General features: G+C 52.5%; 4 protein-coding genes across 4 annotated transcripts; 2 read left to right on the top strand and 2 right to left on the bottom strand.

Annotated features, from left to right (window-relative positions):
• Positions 1 to 2: 2 nt before the first annotated feature.
• IWZ02DRAFT_468479 (glycoside hydrolase superfamily) lies at positions 3 to 1,920 on the bottom strand (the record flags this gene model as incomplete). The annotated part of the gene is made up of 7 exons (XM_066768635.1): positions 3 to 675; positions 838 to 1,000; positions 1,055 to 1,316; positions 1,369 to 1,527; positions 1,582 to 1,651; positions 1,712 to 1,765; positions 1,814 to 1,920. 7 exons carry the CDS (start codon positions 1,918 to 1,920, stop codon positions 3 to 5), a joined length of 1,488 nt encoding a protein of 495 aa, XP_066624426.1.
• A 4,836-nt stretch (positions 1,921 to 6,756) lies between these two features.
• IWZ02DRAFT_202862 (D-tyrosyl-tRNA deacylase) lies at positions 6,757 to 7,934 on the bottom strand. The gene is made up of 4 exons (XM_066762591.1): positions 7,675 to 7,934; positions 7,430 to 7,620; positions 7,105 to 7,374; positions 6,757 to 7,033 (listed from the first exon to the last, which is right to left on the bottom strand). The coding sequence occupies exons 1-4, from the start codon at positions 7,679 to 7,681 to the stop codon at positions 6,878 to 6,880; spliced, it is 624 nt and encodes a 207-aa protein (XP_066624425.1). The 5' UTR covers positions 7,682 to 7,934; the 3' UTR covers positions 6,757 to 6,877.
• A 53-nt stretch (positions 7,935 to 7,987) lies between these two features.
• On the top strand, positions 7,988 to 10,515 carry IWZ02DRAFT_202741 (CCR4-NOT transcription complex). Its single transcript, XM_066762589.1, has 3 exons — positions 7,988 to 8,418; positions 8,481 to 10,096; positions 10,180 to 10,515. Exons 1-3 carry the CDS (start codon positions 8,164 to 8,166, stop codon positions 10,238 to 10,240), a joined length of 1,932 nt encoding a protein of 643 aa, XP_066624424.1. The 5' UTR covers positions 7,988 to 8,163; the 3' UTR covers positions 10,241 to 10,515.
• A 3,609-nt stretch (positions 10,516 to 14,124) lies between these two features.
• Positions 14,125 to 15,359, top strand: IWZ02DRAFT_202747 (uncharacterized protein). The gene has a single exon (XM_066762590.1). The coding sequence runs from the start codon at positions 14,452 to 14,454 to the stop codon at positions 15,115 to 15,117; it is 666 nt and encodes a 221-aa protein (XP_066624423.1). The 5' UTR covers positions 14,125 to 14,451; the 3' UTR covers positions 15,118 to 15,359.
• Positions 15,360 to 15,711: the final 352 nt, after the last annotated feature.

Genomic DNA, 15,711 nt, shown 5'->3' with positions numbered 1-15,711 from the left:
TCTCACAGCCCACAAATGCCGCTCCCACTCAACTTATCCTTCGGATACAGCACGCGAGGCAGCCCACTCTCCATAGGCACCGGCACCGTCCCATCACTGGCTGTCGTCAGCGTCGCACACGTCAAGACCTCGACAACCTGCACGCCACCACTCCAACCGGTACTCCCCAAGCTCAGCGTATACGCCTCGCCACTCTCGCCCTTATTACTCAACACAGTAATAACCTGCGCACCATCAAAGCCCTTGCGCAGCGCCAGGGTATTCGCATCACTATAGATCGGATAATTCATATACGTCAGATACTCGGCATCGACGTAGAGCGCATGGTTGCGTATCTGATTCACCGACGCAGCGAGGCGGTACAGAGGCGCGTTGGCATTGTAGCCCGACAGCCACAGCGCGGCGCGATTGTCCGGGTCGCCAGTGCCGGCGTAGTGCTGCTCTTGTCCTTGGTACAGGATGGGGATACCGTCGTGGAGTAGCGTGAAGGCGAGCACGTTGCGCGCTTGTGATAGGTCCGCGGTCAGCGACGCGAAGCGCGTCACGTCGTGGTTTTCGGAGAAGGTGCCTAGTAGCGTCGAGTCTTTGCAGGTTGATTTGACTGTGTTGATAGAGGAGGCGAGATCGGAAATGGAGCCTGATGGCGAGGTGAAGGCGCGGATGAGGGGGTAGTAGCTGTGAGTGACGGTCAGAGTGGTGAACATTGAATTCATGAGTGTTAAGTGTAAGCCAAGAAGCTTTCGAGAATATTGGACGCTAGGGGGTTGAAAGAGGGCGTGAAGAGGAGCCTTCTCCGTCTTTGTCCCATTTGCTTTTCGAAATCAAGGAGCAACTTACACAGGATAGTTCAGTACGCTGTCGAGGTAATCCTGGTACGGGCAGGTGTAAGTCGGATCGCCGTCAAAGATCTCGCCCGTGCAAAACACGCCAGCAGCGGTGTTGAAATCAGGCCAAAAGGCTTTATCAACATGCTTGACAGTATCAATACGCAGACCGTCGACTGTTCTCTGATTAGCCTGGAGATTCACCAGGAATCCAAGCGTTCAACGCCTACTCGAGTAATTCGACACAAGCTCTGTGATCCAAGAGTTGTAGCCTGACACAACGGTGGAGCTGTCCGTGTTCAGGTCGACAAGCTCGACGTTGGAACTGCCAAGCCAACAGTCCTCAACGTTCGCTTGGTCGTCGTAGTTGGTGATTTCGCAGTATGAGTGGTAGTCTTCTTGGGAGTTGAACGGGTTGAATTTGCTGTAATCGACCGTTGTGTAATCACCTGGCCAGGCGTTGTGATTTACGACGACATCGACCATGAGGTACTACAAAGTCATTTAGGATCGTGAGAGTAGCTTTCACTATTTGAAGACGTACCATGCCGCGGTCGTGAAGAGCAGTTGCAAGATCCTTGAGATCGTCGGCCGTGCCGAAATTCTCGTTCAGCCTATACAAGTCCTGTTGCCAGTAGCCATGGTAGGCGGTGCCGTCGCCAGTGTCCCCCTCTAAATTGTATGTTATTGGAGATATCCAGATCTGTAGGCTCTTGTCAACTCACAGGTAATGATTTTGAGCACTGCAAAAACTTACCGCAGTAAACCCCATGTTCTGGATATAGTCCAGCTGATTGATAATCCCGCGGTAGGAGCCTCCGCAATATCTGCAATATGATCAGATCTGTTTCCAACTTTTCAAGGGAACCCAAGTTTTGGAGACGTACTGTCGATCCGACGCATTGCAAGCTGCGGTCGTACTGTTGTCTGCTCGAGCAAACCTACAACTGTAAGCATAAAGCAGAGTTGTAGTTGACCTGATGTCTCACCTATCTGTGATGACCTGATATATGATTTTGGTTTTCCATTCGGCAGGCGTGGCCGCGAAAGCTGAGCTTGCAAGGGCTGCAGCTGAGAGGAACAGGGATCCCCTCATGATTGAAACCTTCAGCAGCAAATCGGCGCTTTGGTAGTCGAAAAAGACACTGCAGCGTACTGCGCCAAAAACTAAGAGTTAGAGCTTTGGCAAAGGCAAGCAGAAATCCAGTTCATATAGAGGAACGATGTCCGTGTCGAGGCGCGCAAGGCAACAGGACCCTTGTCGACGGCTTCCGAGCGAAGCTGTCTCTGGCGATATCCTTTAGCTGGGCCCGGATGACAGCGCAATTTCTTTATATGGCCCCCAAACATTGCGCGCGCTGCCTTCGTCAGTCGCATCACAAGCCATTGGTCATGTTTTCTTCGGCTCAGCTGTCCAGGGTGAGCTCGAGTCTTGGCCCAGTCTAGAAACCTGGTTATTCGTAAAGGCCCACATGTTTTGGAGAATTCGATCAGCCTCGACTTCGTTGAGCCTGAAGGACGACGGAGCCGGCAGCAAGTTCCAAAGCGACACTGGTTTTTCCGTGGCCAGACTGAGGGAGCATTCGGTGGCTCGTACGGCGGCCTTGCTGGAGTTGGCAGGTCAGATGGAGGATGTGGAGTCAGATCGCGACGCGTGACGGATGAGAAAAGAGGTTCGCTGGCTGTGATTTGTTCATGCGCCGCGTCTCTCGCCCGTGGCGTGGCCTAAGCAAAGTGCCCGTCTCCGCTCGGCCCGGGCCTTGTTTTTGCGGAGATAAGTAGCTGCTTTGCTTCCATGAAAAGATTCAGTACCTGACCATTCGCGAGGTTCAGGATTCAAATCTGTACGTTGTCGCGCCGTCATTATCTGCGCCACAAACATCATGCTTCGACTCTTTTTCCACCAGCCACGTTTTCATGGTTAGGCCGAGGTGCAAAGCATCAACACCATGCTGAACAGCATTGCGTTAGACCACTGAGTCAAACATCAAGGTTGGGCGATCTGCCGCCGTCAACCTCGGCATTTCGTCAGCTCATTCGACTTTTGTATTCAAGGCCATACGCAAACACTTTGGAACAGTGAATCTAGCCACACCGCTCTTCCATGATGCGGCCTCAGGTGAGCAACAGCTCCTGGCAATATCTCGTCACTTAAGTCGAGCTCAAGCCGACTCGGGGTGCACCGAAGGAGCTTGGGCAAGATTCCACGACGTAGAACCCAGAGATTCATGCACTTGGTTTCATATCGTGACTGTACACTCGGTTCAAAGGAAGTGTCGTCATGTCGGCTTTTTTTGAACGAATCCTTGCATGCACATTGGCGAGCTTTCAGAATAAGGCCATGACGATAGGAAACGTGTCCCTGTGCTACTCCGAGCGCCGCCCGAAACCGACCAGCCCCGGCGATGCAGGAAAGAAATTTGTGAAAGCACATCTTGAGATGAGCCTACCATGGTGACGACGTTGAGCTTTCCGAGCACTTTGTATTTCAACGAATAAGAGATGGTGGCGATGAGATCCGAATGATTCTCTCGCAGAGCCGTGCGAGATCAGCGTCAGCGAGGAGATGCTGGGAAGTGGGAGTCCAGCACGCCGCAAGTGTGATACAGCGCAGTGTAACTGCAATGATCCGGGGTGAAGAAGGGAAGATCACTCCACACGGCAGACTTCTGGCTTTCCCCGGCCCAGCCAGTCGGGCTCGTGCTCGAGGGCCTTTGGGGTACAATCTTTGGAACTCTTCAGCTGGAATTTGGGGGTCATTGCAGCCAAAGACTTGAGCGTCTTACTGCAGCGCTCCTCACGCGTGTGTCTTCATGTCTCCGAGCGCCGCGTGGTCCAGCCAAATCTTTGTGCCTCCAGCAGACACGCTCGCCAGGTCACCATCAACACAATGGTCAACGTGTTGGTAGTTCAACACGAGCGAGGCCCGAAGTCCTCGTGCTAAACACCTCAACATGTGATGTGAGGCCAAACAAGTGAGATCCAGCCTTGGCAACCGTGAACACGGTGTATGGTATCCTGTGGGACTGGGGTTTAGCTCTCCTTCTTTGCCGAAATCGGCCTCTTCTCCCGCGGCTTGGGCTCCAGTGACGCACAGGCGCATTTCCAAGGAACAGAAGGTTAAAGTGGCTATCATCAGTGAGGGCGATTTCTGTCGTGTACCCTCAATACACGGTCACATGCCTCTCTTGATAGGTCTCAAGGCCACCTGCTTCATTACCATTTGTTACTTGGGTTGTGAAGACGGTAGATGGCCGGCGTACGCAGGTGCCTGCGCTAAGGGACCACCGGCATGGCAAGGTGGCATGAAGCCATGGCTACGTAGACGGTGTCGTTGCACACTTTGGCGCCTGGGTGTATATATGCTTTGCATGGATATCTCCGAGGCGAATCAGAGGATCCAAGGAAGCCGACTGGCCCTTGGTGCTTGCGCTCGGAAAGCAATGTTACACCCCCGCAGATTGTTGGGAAACAAAGAAATGTCTGGTAACTGGAACTGCGGCTCGACAGGGTAGCTGATTTAAATTTCTAAACAGGAGTACAGCAGTTGCATAACGTTGGCGCGAGGAGGTTCTCTTTACTGTTGGCACAGAGTTTTTGGCGCAGTGATTCTGGAATGGCAGTTCGAGCCCCTGAGCATGTCGGCTGGTGTCGCTTGATTTGCTTGCAGAAGCCAGCAAACGCTCCAAAGAAGTCTATCCACATGACTGGTGCCGTTCACAAAAACGCATATGGGCCTGTTGACAAGCCAATGAACTTCCTCGAAATGCAGCAGGTTGGTTGTCGAATGCAAAGAATACAGAACAGGGTGAAGTGGCCATAAATACAATCTCCGACCTCAATTCCATATGGCAGCAAGAAGAGCGTTTAGCGAGATATTGTCAAGATCCGCCGCCTTTTTGGCTTTTGTCTTCTTTTTTCGCCTCTTTGTGCTTGTCGTTCAGTCTTTGATCGAGTGAAGATCCATAGCCGCTGTAGCCACCATAGCCACTGTAAGAGCTGGGAGAGCCAGCCAATGATGTGTTTGCTGAAGTGTTGGACGATTTGCTTGGGCATTGCCGACATATCTCTGTCACGACCCCCATGCCTTTGCAATTGTTGCAGATGGGATTGCGGTAACTGATTGCACAAAAGTCAGCATAAATGTCTTTCAATCTGACGAGGTTTGAAATAGCGCGCCTACCCTTGAGGATGTCCTGCACAAGCAGGACACGTAGAGATCAAAAGACCGCCAACGCATGCATGGAGGTTTGAAGTCGACGTCGGCTGAGGGTCGGGCTGGTTCCGAGCATTGCTCGCCCACGAATTGGACATTCTGAGAAGAATGAAATTGTTTTGTGATTTTGCCTCAAAGTCAAGATGGTGGGTAGATAGTCGAAGAAGAGATAGTGCTGATGAAGAGCTTTGTTCTTCGAATGATCAGTATAGCTCGGGCCTCAAGTATTCTTGTCGCAGCTGCGATGAGAATTGATGGTGTAGGATGCACGCTCCTTTTATAGCATGATGCACGGCCCTAATGCTCACTGAACGGTGCCGCATGCCCGCTAGAGCATGTATGATGAAGTCTCTGAACCACAGACTGAAATCAAACGGCATCAAGAACAGGACAGCGGCTCCGTCAATTCCTTGGATGTTGGTGCAAGATCAGCGGTAAGCGTCAGGTGGACAAGACTGCTGGGGTGTCTGAACGTCTTGCAGATTCATTGTCAACTTTTTGCAAAGCTTGCCGGACCCAGTGGTTGGCAGTGTCCGTCATAAGTAAAGCATGTCATGATTATCTGAGCGAATGGAAATGCGAAATCGGGGACACAAGTGTTGAAGTGTCATGACCTTCGACACGAGACTTCGCGGCCGTGCTTCCCAGTGTTCTGTGGCAGCTGAGAAGTGGTGCCTTGAGTAAGCACGATGGAGCTGTAGGGAGAAGTCGGCAGACCAGAGCACATGGCTGAGTTGGTATCGGGCTCCGAGCATCGTCCAGCGCCGTTGCGACATTGTGGTACTTGTGTTACAGCCCCCCTGTAGTTTCTAGAACTGGGAACGCAAGGATAGACTCCTGCGTTGTCCTCCAGGCCCCAGATTCGCAGATTCGCATTGCCATCATCAATTTGTTACGCTTTTTGGCTCCTGGCGCAGTAGAGGGACGCAGCCATGAAATCAAGCGTAGCGGCTGAAACGATTCTGCAGCGCATAATTTCCCGGTCGCTGTAATACAACTTTCAAAGGTAGCAACGCTTGCGGTCAGCCAGATCCGCCGGCCTGGGAACTTGATAGCCTATTGGAAATCACGACCTCGAAGGAATGGTGTTGTGCGGCAACACAAAAGGTTGCGAGCCGCGCCGTTGTTTAGTAAGTCTTTGCAAGCGCATGTTTCGAGATATGTATTTTGCAAAATTTTGAGCGTTTACATGGCAAGCGGATGTTGCATGTTCATGTATCGAAAGCTTTGGCCCTCTGCTGACGTCGCACATGGCAATTTTGCCTCCAGTGGATATGCCATGTCGACTGTGAAAGTCTGCCGCAAGGAGACTGATGCTTGGCCTTGGTGCCTCCAGTTGAGGTATTTTGAACTATCACTTTCAACATCGCTGTGGCGTTTTCCCAGAGGAGAAAGATCCTCGGGGTCAAAAAGAGAAAGGCATCCCGTACCGATGTCGTGTACCCAGCAATGGCGCGGACGATTCGCTCATTGAAGCATGCAGGTTCCCGACAGAGCGGTGAGCCACAATTTCCACTTGAATCAGGTGAGGAAAGCGAAAGGCCACGCCGATGGACAGGAAAGCAAATTCCTGAGTCTATCAGAGGCGGCGGCATGCATCTCGTAGACTGCGGTACAGCACAGGTGCCCGTATGCGCCTTGCCGCAGAAGGTCGGCAAGCCTCGAGTTTGTCATACAGATGACGTACACAGCCCGAATCCCGGACCCAAAAATTGTTGTTGGATAAGAAGCCACTGCTGCCTCGTTACGTGTGAATTGGAGAGGTAGCAGAGCCAGGTGCCAGAAAGTGCGACCATGTCGAGTTTTCCTTTACTTGTGGACAAGGCGCCTTGATGCTTCACTCCAGTAGCTCGGCCGGTATGTGGTACTCCTTTTGAATCCTGCCGATTTTGGTCATGACTTCCTCCAGCTTGATACGATCAGGGTTTGTCGAAGCGCCCTTTTCTCCCGGCGTATCCATTTTGGGTGGATCTGTGTCGATTTCCAACGTCACCTAGTAATATGGAGACGTCAGCGAATAGCCCAAGGCAAAGACGACATGGGATTAGCGCTGGAGAAATATACCGCTTCATCCTCGCAGTGATAATCAACACCTACCGGGCCATCATTAACTAAGGCGACGTCCATCATTGCCTGGAAGATGCCATCTTTGACTTTGTCCTGATCGTAAAGATCTTGGACTTTTTTGAAAAACGAATTGTATAGCTCACGGGCCTGATCCTCTGCCGCAGACCTGTGGAAGCTAGGTTTGTTGCTCTTTTTCGTGGATGCAAGAAGAGTGAATTGTGAGACACAGAGAACCTCTCCGCCAATGTCGCGGACATTTTTCTTCCACTACAGCAGATGCATCAATGAGGGGAAGATTTTGACCATTGAGAGATATTCATACCTTGCGCTTCTTCTCTTCTGCCGTCTCGTCGTCCCACATTTGCAGCTTCAGGACCTTGTCGGCCATTCTCTCGCATTCCTTTGGCGTGTCGTCCTTGCCAACAGCAGCGAAAACTAGCAGGCCCCTTCCTATGCTAGAAATCAACTTGCCATCGACCGTGACAGAAGCGCTCTTGACGCGCTGCAAGACGGCTTGAAGAGCATTAGCCGCGGGTAGGTATGCAACTTTTCGGCAGCAGCACTCACCCTTCATAGTTCCGGTTGTGCTTGTTTGTGTCACGTGTAGAGCAAAGTGTGGGTCGTTAAGCGGCCAGGAGACAGACCTACAGCCAGGAACACAGAAACAACGGGATAGCGGCCACACAGTCAGATTTTGGAGCGACACGCAGCGCGTAGATACAGCGATGCGGTGGAGGAGATGGATGGTGGACAACAGGCAGGAGCACTGGCCGACATCCTCGCAGGCGCTTGGCGCTCGGGCATGTCCAACGCCGCGTCACGTGTCGCCATTTCGCCAATCCCAATGGGTACCTTGCGTCCCCATGGCGTTTGTCTCCCCAGACTTGCTTCTGATTCAACACCCTCCACAGTCGACGACTTGCAAAGCGTGTTCGGTCCTCACGCTTCATCGCGCGCCCGATCCATTCGCACATCCTCTCCCTTACTCGGCCTCCCAGCACCGCGTCGCCAGGCCCCGTCTTACGCGCTCGCCTGACGAGGCTGCCCTTCGCGACCATGGCAGCAAGGAAACTCGCACAAGAAATTGACCGATGCTTCAAGAAGGTTGCCGAGGGCGTCGCCGCCTTCGAAAACATCTACGAGAAGCTTCAGCAGTCGTCAAATCCCGCACAAAAGGAAAAACTGGAGGATGCTCTTAAGAAGGAAATCAAGAAGCTGCAACGGTCGCGCGACCAAATCAAGGCGTGGGCAGCTTCAAATGAGATCAAGGACAAGAAGCCGCTGCTCGACCAGCGGAAGCTGATCGAGACGGTACGTGTCATTCATCGGAAGCTTCGGCCTGGCAATGGACAATGCAACTGACCACCGTGCAGCAAATGGAGAAGTTCAAGGCAGTGGAAAAGGAGATGAAGACCAAGGCATACTCGAAAGAGGGTTTATCGGCAGCCTCGAAGCTGGATCCCAAGGAGAAGGAGAAGATGGAAGTATGCGAATTCTTATCGAACATGGTCGAGGAGCTTGAGAGACAAATCGAAACCACCGAGGCCGAGTCGGCACACCTCTCAGCAAATTTGAAGAAAGGCAAGAAGGACACTGCAAAAGCGGAGAGGATAGCGGAGCTCGAGCGCATGACGGAAAGGCATCAATGGCACATCAACAAGCTGGAGCTGGTGCGCCGATCGTTAGAAAACGATGGACTTGAGGTGGAACAGGTCAAAGATCTGGAGGAGAGCATCCGCTACTATGTCGAAAACAATCAAGAGGTTGACTTCATGGAGGACGACTCGCTGTACGATGACCTCAACCTGGCTGACGGAGAGGACCTCTTTGGCATGGCGGGCGACGCGGACAAGGTCTCATCACAAGATACGCAATCAGTGCAAGACAATGAGCCAGACGAGGGAGCAAGAAGTATGGCAGCACCAGTAGGAAAGGGCAAAGCTGCTGGAGAGACTGCTGCGGCCGCTCCGAGAAGGCCGTCGACACAGCTCAAATCGCCTCTACCGACATTATCCACGCTGCATACGCCTGCACCGAGTAATGCAAATGGCGTAAGTACCACCAATATGAAGCCTGCACCTCTTCCGACAAGAGCTCCAGGAGAACCTCTGAAGTACGCATCGGCTGCCGCTGCCGCTGCTGCAAGCGACAAGAATAGTGTTGGTATAGCACCTCTACCTCCGCCGCCGGGGGCCGTCCAAACCACACCTGCCTCCGCACATGCCACCATCGCGAAGTCGAGTGCTGCACCATCCCCTGCAGTATCTCATGCCCATCCGGCCGCAGCTGCGCAAACAAGTCACCGACCCACCGTTGCCACTGCGCCGAGCCACGACGATACCTCAAGCGGTCCCATCTCAGCCAAGTCCCCAGCACTTAGCCATTCAAGTGCTGCGGCACCAAGCGCAGAATCCAACAGCGTACCGCCCACTCCTGCTCAGGAAAAGAGGACTGCAACGCCAGCCAAGGTCCCGAAGCAAGCAGAACCAATGGATCGCATCACAAATGGAGAGAAGCACGCACAACAGGAGGAGGAGGAATCGGTATTCCACTTGCCCTCGAGCTTACAAGATCTTCTCGAAACTTTCGAGGCGACCAAGGGCGACTTTGCGACGTATCCGCAAATCGACGAGCGTTCGCTGGCTGCGTCGGCCGATCAAATGCCCAGTTCCAGCGAGGTTGACAAGCCCCGCCACTACAAGCCTCAGAACCCTTATCCGTACACGCCGAACCACTATCCACAAGAGCCGCTTGCAATCTTCGACGATCCAAGGCTTTACCAGCGCCTTGACACTGATTCTCTGTTCTACGCGTTCTACTACCGTCAAGGCACGTATGAGCAATTCCTGGCAGCAAAGGCTCTCAAGTCTCAAAGCTGGCGCTTTCACAAGCAGTACCAGACATGGTTTCAACGACACGAGGAACCAAAATCCATCACGGAAGATTATGAGCAGGGCACGTACAGGTTCTTCGACTACGAGAGCACTTGGTAAGTGGCTGCCCATGAGTTCCTTGACTATCATTCTTGATGCATGGGTATTTACTGTTTTACACTTGCTGACATATCCAAAGGATGAACCGCCGGAAAGCAGACTTCAAGTTTGCGTACAAATTCCTGGAGGATGACCTCTGAGCTGATGTTGTCTTACTAGGAAGATGATGCGTGTTCGGGGCAAAGAAGCTCGCAAGTGTTGGACCCCGGTGTGGAGATCTGGGGAGAATTGACCGCGCCAGCAATTTTTGTTCGTACACCATCATTGGTTCCAGGCGGGGGAAACATGGAAAGTCGTCATAACCGTGTATGAGTTCGTTGAGTACTAGCTTGGTGGTTGCTCTTTCTCTTCTTTGGCAGCGACAGTGAACGAATACTCAATCAGAGCCCTTGCTGATGGAACGCTGGCGCATTTTGAGCAGTGTCGTTCCCAACCATGGTGGTCCATCTTCAAAGCGCCGACGTGGGTTTGTGTTGATTTAATAGATCCATTTCCAAGAGGCACTAGCCAAAGTCTCCAAAGGTTTCCTTACCTCGAACAATTGATTTCCAGTATACGCACTGAGGCAATCCGTGCAAACGGCACCCTTCGCAGCTTCGCTTGTGAGGCTTTGCGCGCTCTTATATACCTCGGCTCGACATGATTTGGGAGCTGGTTGTAAGAATTCAACTTCCGGAGGCGACGGACAGATGCTGACAGGAGTCCGGTTTCTTCACCGTCAGAGAGCCAGCCGGAAAATCGAGCTCGGAGTTTCAGACTTGGCCTGTCTCCTACAAGAAGTCGTCAATTGCAATGTTTCAAAAGACGTGATCGAGCAACTTCTCGAAATGGGGGCGATCGCTAACCGCCCTCCTCGATCTGCCGGTGGACCGCTGGATTTGAGGAATCACTCCGCGCTTTGCAGGGGATAGCAGGTCACGCCGTCTCTTGCGCAAAGTATTGGTGCCTCTGTGGCAGAATGAGGCGCATCCTCACCTGCAAAGACAGCAAAGCGTTCGGTCTGTTGTCTAAAATGGCCAGCACGCAGCCTCTCCAAATCGCGCTTTTTCTCAATTGCTTCACGAACGCACCCTTCGTCTTCAGCCTGGCCTAAGCGCTCAGGGCTTGTCCTGGATGACTGCAAAGGTAATGATCGGAGCCTGAGCACCAAAATTCAAAAGAATGAACATGGAGAACTCGTTCCAGCCCTCTATTGAGAGAGGTACTGAACCTTGACAGGACCTTCGACACTGCAGTTTGACCAACGAACAAAGTTTCAGTAAGGGAACTTCACGCTTAGCCTTGATCAGAGCCCCTTGAAGAAAGGTGCTCCGTTCTTTGCATGCAACTAAGCGCCCGGCCAAGCGGTGCTTGCTAAACTCGCAGAGACTCCGGAAGCCACCTCTTCGCACTTCCCAGATGCTACGCCTCACGCCTCTCGCCTTCGAGGATGCCCGTTCATCATCTGCTTTGGGATGAAGCTACCTCTGGTGTGCAAACACGTACGACAACACACCTTCGAAGGATTCTGTCCGTGACGAGGTCTGTACCGGTGACAAGGCTATCAACGCCTCCGGCACACAGCCATCGGGCCGGAGAGCGACCCATTCTGTTCCGGAGCTTGGAAACGGCAAGGTGTGTCTGTGGTAGCTTTTCCGAGCTTGCTCCAAACGACAAATCAAGGGCGGTATGCAGCCACACTACCGCTCGCTTCCTTGAAGCCAGCGCTGGGCATTCATTCACAATAGGTCTAGCTTGAGCCGGGGCGAATGACCTTCGACGAGCCCTGGAGGACACCCCGGCCATGCAGGGCAGGTGTCCGCCTCACGTGTCCCCAGCACGTCAGTGACTGGCGGTAGGGCAAAGCTAGAGACCCAAGTGCGATGACTGCCTTGTTTACTCTACGGGTCCGGAGTCCGCGCCGCATTTCTGCGGACTCTACAGTCGTGACGCCTGAAGCCATTGCAGACACGGACCATCCCCATCTCTCTTGCCTCAGGGAGACTGCGCTTCTGAACGGCGGGCCCTGACAGTCTGACTCTGCCCCAGGGACCTCGATACTTCGAGTGCTACGGCTGCTTGCCTGTCGGCACCTTCGTAGCCCAGTTCTGCCTCACGGGCAAAGTCAGCCTGTGGCCTCCTAAGTTTGACGTTCATGATGGAAGAGACCTTTTCCTCACATAAGAGCCAAATCGGCTCTACTTTCCGCACGGCCACTTATGAAATCGCTCAGCCTACCTCTGATGGCTCACGCCCAATCGCTTCACCTGACGCGAGGCATACGTCGATCCTGCATGAGCCACTTTATAGGACTGCACCAGCAGTAGCACGGCTCATGATTTCGATTGCCGTTCTTCACTCTCAATGTTGTTGGTGGTGTCGAATTTACCATCTACATTCAGTATCAATACGTATCGTGTTGATGGCAGGCTTCGGATGATTCTTCGGCCGCCCTGCCATGCCGAACCCGAGCCTCTGCAACGAATCCTCATGGACTGGAGATTGGAGCCTGGCTGGCCGTTTCTGCGGCCATTCTACAGTGTGGTAGTGTCTTCGTGTCTTATCCAATGGGCTCTCAGTATTTTGCGCGGAGTAAAGGGAGGTGTGCTGTTGTGATGATGCCTCATGTGTATCCAGCATCTGGTTTGGTTGGGTACCAATATGCAATGGCTTCCCATACATTCACGCATCCGGGGAATCAAATCAATCACAGGCGACTCTGTAGGCCCTCGGGACCGTCTTGTGGTTGACCTTTGGCCGCTGTCCTTGAAAGCCAGGCTCAGTGTTGTGCCACAGTGTGTTGGCATTGGCTCTGCTGCTCAGATTCAGTGATTGGAGCGCGGCCACTCTCTTGACTCCTTAAAAGGGGAGTCCACAATACTGCCCCCTTTCACGCCAAACGAGCATTGTCAAGTCATCAAGTCCTCATCAACCTAGCTTCGTACTTTACTCCATTGCGGTCACTCTCCAGATTCTGTTATTGCTTCTGGACTACTACAGCTTTCAAAAATCCCCCTGATCACTCCTACAAGGGCTCCGGTACCCCGTGGAAAAGCCAGTTGTTCCGCCTCGTCCACATCCGCGCCGCTTGATAGACTCTCTGACACCTCACTCGGGAGTCAAGCATGAAGAGTCAAGACGGAACTTCGCAAGGAGAAGGCCCCGCGGGCGAGTGGCCACGGGATCCAGGCGGCCAAAAAACAATAGTGAGACCCTCATGTATCAGGGGAATACAAAACCAGCAAGGCTCACATAAGGTGAAGCAATAAAACTAACCGGCAACCACCTTTCGACTCCCCCCCAAAGCTTCATAAAGCTCCACTCCGCTGCTACCGATCCATTTTATCACCACCATGCAAAGGGGGCCAAGAGTACAACACTGCAGACCACACGGCACATGCGAACGCCATTTACACCTGGTTCTATTACGAGCGGATACATTTCGCATGAGGAAGGTACAGGGACTGCATAATAGGATGATCAAACAAGAAGGATATATTACCAGACACCCGACCCACGTCCACACCACACGTCAGCAAGGAACCCCATCGAAATCCTTTTTCGAAATCGTATACTCGGCAATGCGGACGAGTAAGAACGCAAGTGACGGTTTCCTTTGACTCCACTTCAGAGAGATATCGTCGAGCAGGAATACCCAAGCTATGCTGTTAGGTACTTGGGAGAGCAAAGGCACCAGACGCAACGATTCGCTCGTTATCTGATCGCGACGGTTTTGCATCTCGACCTCTTCTCCACCTAAGTTTCCCTTCGGCACAGGAAATGACAACGGAGACACACCTTCATTATCCTACTTGACAGCGTCTACACTGGATGATTTTGACGGCTCCGTCTGCTCACAGGGCCAAGACCGCGGAGGAGTTTTGGGCATATGGGAATCAAGGTTCTCAGCACAACACTACGCTCGTTTTACTGGAAACTGCCTCGGCTTCAGCTTCTCACTCATTTCTCTGCTTCGCGTCCATGAGGAGCTCAATCAGCAGCCCCTTTCTCTGCATTTTTCTGCGCTCAGGTTAGTGGAAGAAGAGATTGAATATGAGGTCCGATAGATTGAATCATTCGTTCTGGAATCCTGAACTATACAAATGCCTTTCAGTCAGCTGCGGACACTCCAACACCGTGGTGATTTCGCTGCGATATCTCCACTGATCATTATCCACATCCAATCAGAACAGGCAGGCAGGCAGATTTATGAGTTTGTGCCACCTCGTAGATGCGAAAGCTAAGGGGATAACGGGCGACTAAGAGAAAGAGTACGCTCAAGGCCCCGTGAGCACACGTCCCGGAAACAGACGTCAGCAAAACGGGTTACTGGTGCAGCTGAATTGTTTCGATTCGCCGACGCAACTTGCATATGCATACATTGTTTGCAGGTCAATTCTTGACGTATGCGCTCAATGTCAAGTCCCTCCACGAGCTCTGTGGCCGGTCAGTGATATTGGGGGTGGACTCGAGAGACGGGCGCTGGATCCAGGTTTCCCGTTTTTCCACCATTTTCGACGAGAGGCAGATCGTATCATCAGGTCTCGGTATCTGCCTTGGGAGTTTGTCTTATTGGAGTTCTTCTGGGACGGGCTGCGGCGTGGCTCTCGGTACTTACACTGCGCAAGCGACGTGCGGCATTCAAGACTGTCTGCGCCAGCAAGTAAGCAACTGTGGCCAAATTCACTTGAGCCAATTCCAATCTTATCTTGCGGTGCCTTCGTGTGGAAGCAGCAGGAAACGATGGAGCTTCCAGTGTTGGATGTTATGGAAGTCAGTTGAGGGAGGCCTGTGCGGATCGCCTCGCACGGAAGTGACGTCATTGGTGGTTAGTGGTACCCCTCCCGTCCCCAGGAACTGGCGGGAAGTTGTTTCATTGTCGCGTCTATGCGCGTCCACTTCGTGTACATCACGACATTCACGGTCTTCACCCAGATTCTTCAGGATGCGACCTACCGACTACTGCCCGCTAGAGAAAGAATCACAACGCCATCAATGTCGATGTTGTGGTCTCAAAGGACGTCTCCAGGAAATTTGAGATTGGACAAGCGCGAACAGGTACACAGACAGCATCCCCTCATAGGTATGACTGCCTTTCGCCACATATGTTCCAGAGATGTCGTTTGTTCGATTCAATTCCATTCGACATCATACTCTATTCTCGGTTGAGACGAATCGGCGGAGGGGCAAACTCGGCTCCAAACGATCAGTTGCACGACGCAAATCCTACAAGACGTTGTCAATTTCAACTTCCTGACATGCTTCCTCCGCGAAAGGACAACTTACCTTACGATGGACCTATTGAAAAAGCTCAAATGATTGGATGTGCATGGATTTCGTCCTTCAGGCCATCCAGCGTCTTGTCGTTTCGCTCGAGGCGTTGCTTGATAGTAAGCATTCGCCTTTGGTCAAGAATGGGGGCGTTCGCTAACCGCGCTGCTGCACGCATGTCTGGTTTCGAACACTCCTCCGCGCCGTGGTACAGGGAATCGCAGGTACCACAGAATTTTGCGAACAGGTGCCTCTGTGGCAGAGTGAGGCGCTCCTTCGCCTGCAAAGACAACAAAGAGTATTTCAGCATATAAGAAAGATCATGCTGTCTTCGCGCTATTTCTCACTTGCGTCACGAGTT

This window comes from Phyllosticta citriasiana (assembly GCF_038021145.1).
Source record: "Phyllosticta citriasiana strain CBS 120426 chromosome Unknown IWZ02scaffold_4, whole genome shotgun sequence".
In the NCBI taxonomy this organism is placed as follows: domain Eukaryota; kingdom Fungi; phylum Ascomycota; class Dothideomycetes; order Botryosphaeriales; family Phyllostictaceae; genus Phyllosticta; species Phyllosticta citriasiana.
This window is presented reverse-complemented; position numbering and strand designations above follow the sequence as displayed.

What these genes read in the sequence shown, in the direction of transcription:
- IWZ02DRAFT_202747 (XM_066762590.1), top strand. Translation starts at nt 14,452, where the DNA reads ATGCATACATTGTTTGCAGGTCAATTCTTGACGTATGCGCTCAATGTC.
- IWZ02DRAFT_202862 (XM_066762591.1), bottom strand. An exon ending in CAGAAGAGAAGAAGCGCAAG is followed by an intron (nt 7,375 to 7,429) that starts GTATGAATATCT and finishes CATCTGCTGTAG; the next exon opens with TGGAAGAAAAATGTCCGCGA. An exon ending in ATCACTGCGAGGATGAAGCG is followed by an intron (nt 7,034 to 7,104) that starts GTATATTTCTCC and finishes CCATATTACTAG; the next exon opens with GTGACGTTGGAAATCGACAC.
- IWZ02DRAFT_202741 (XM_066762589.1), top strand. Translation starts at nt 8,164, where the DNA reads ATGGCAGCAAGGAAACTCGCACAAGAAATTGACCGATGCTTCAAGAAG. An exon ending in AGCGGAAGCTGATCGAGACG is followed by an intron (nt 8,419 to 8,480) that starts GTACGTGTCATT and finishes ACCACCGTGCAG; the next exon opens with CAAATGGAGAAGTTCAAGGC. An exon ending in TTCGACTACGAGAGCACTTG is followed by an intron (nt 10,097 to 10,179) that starts GTAAGTGGCTGC and finishes ACATATCCAAAG; the next exon opens with GATGAACCGCCGGAAAGCAG.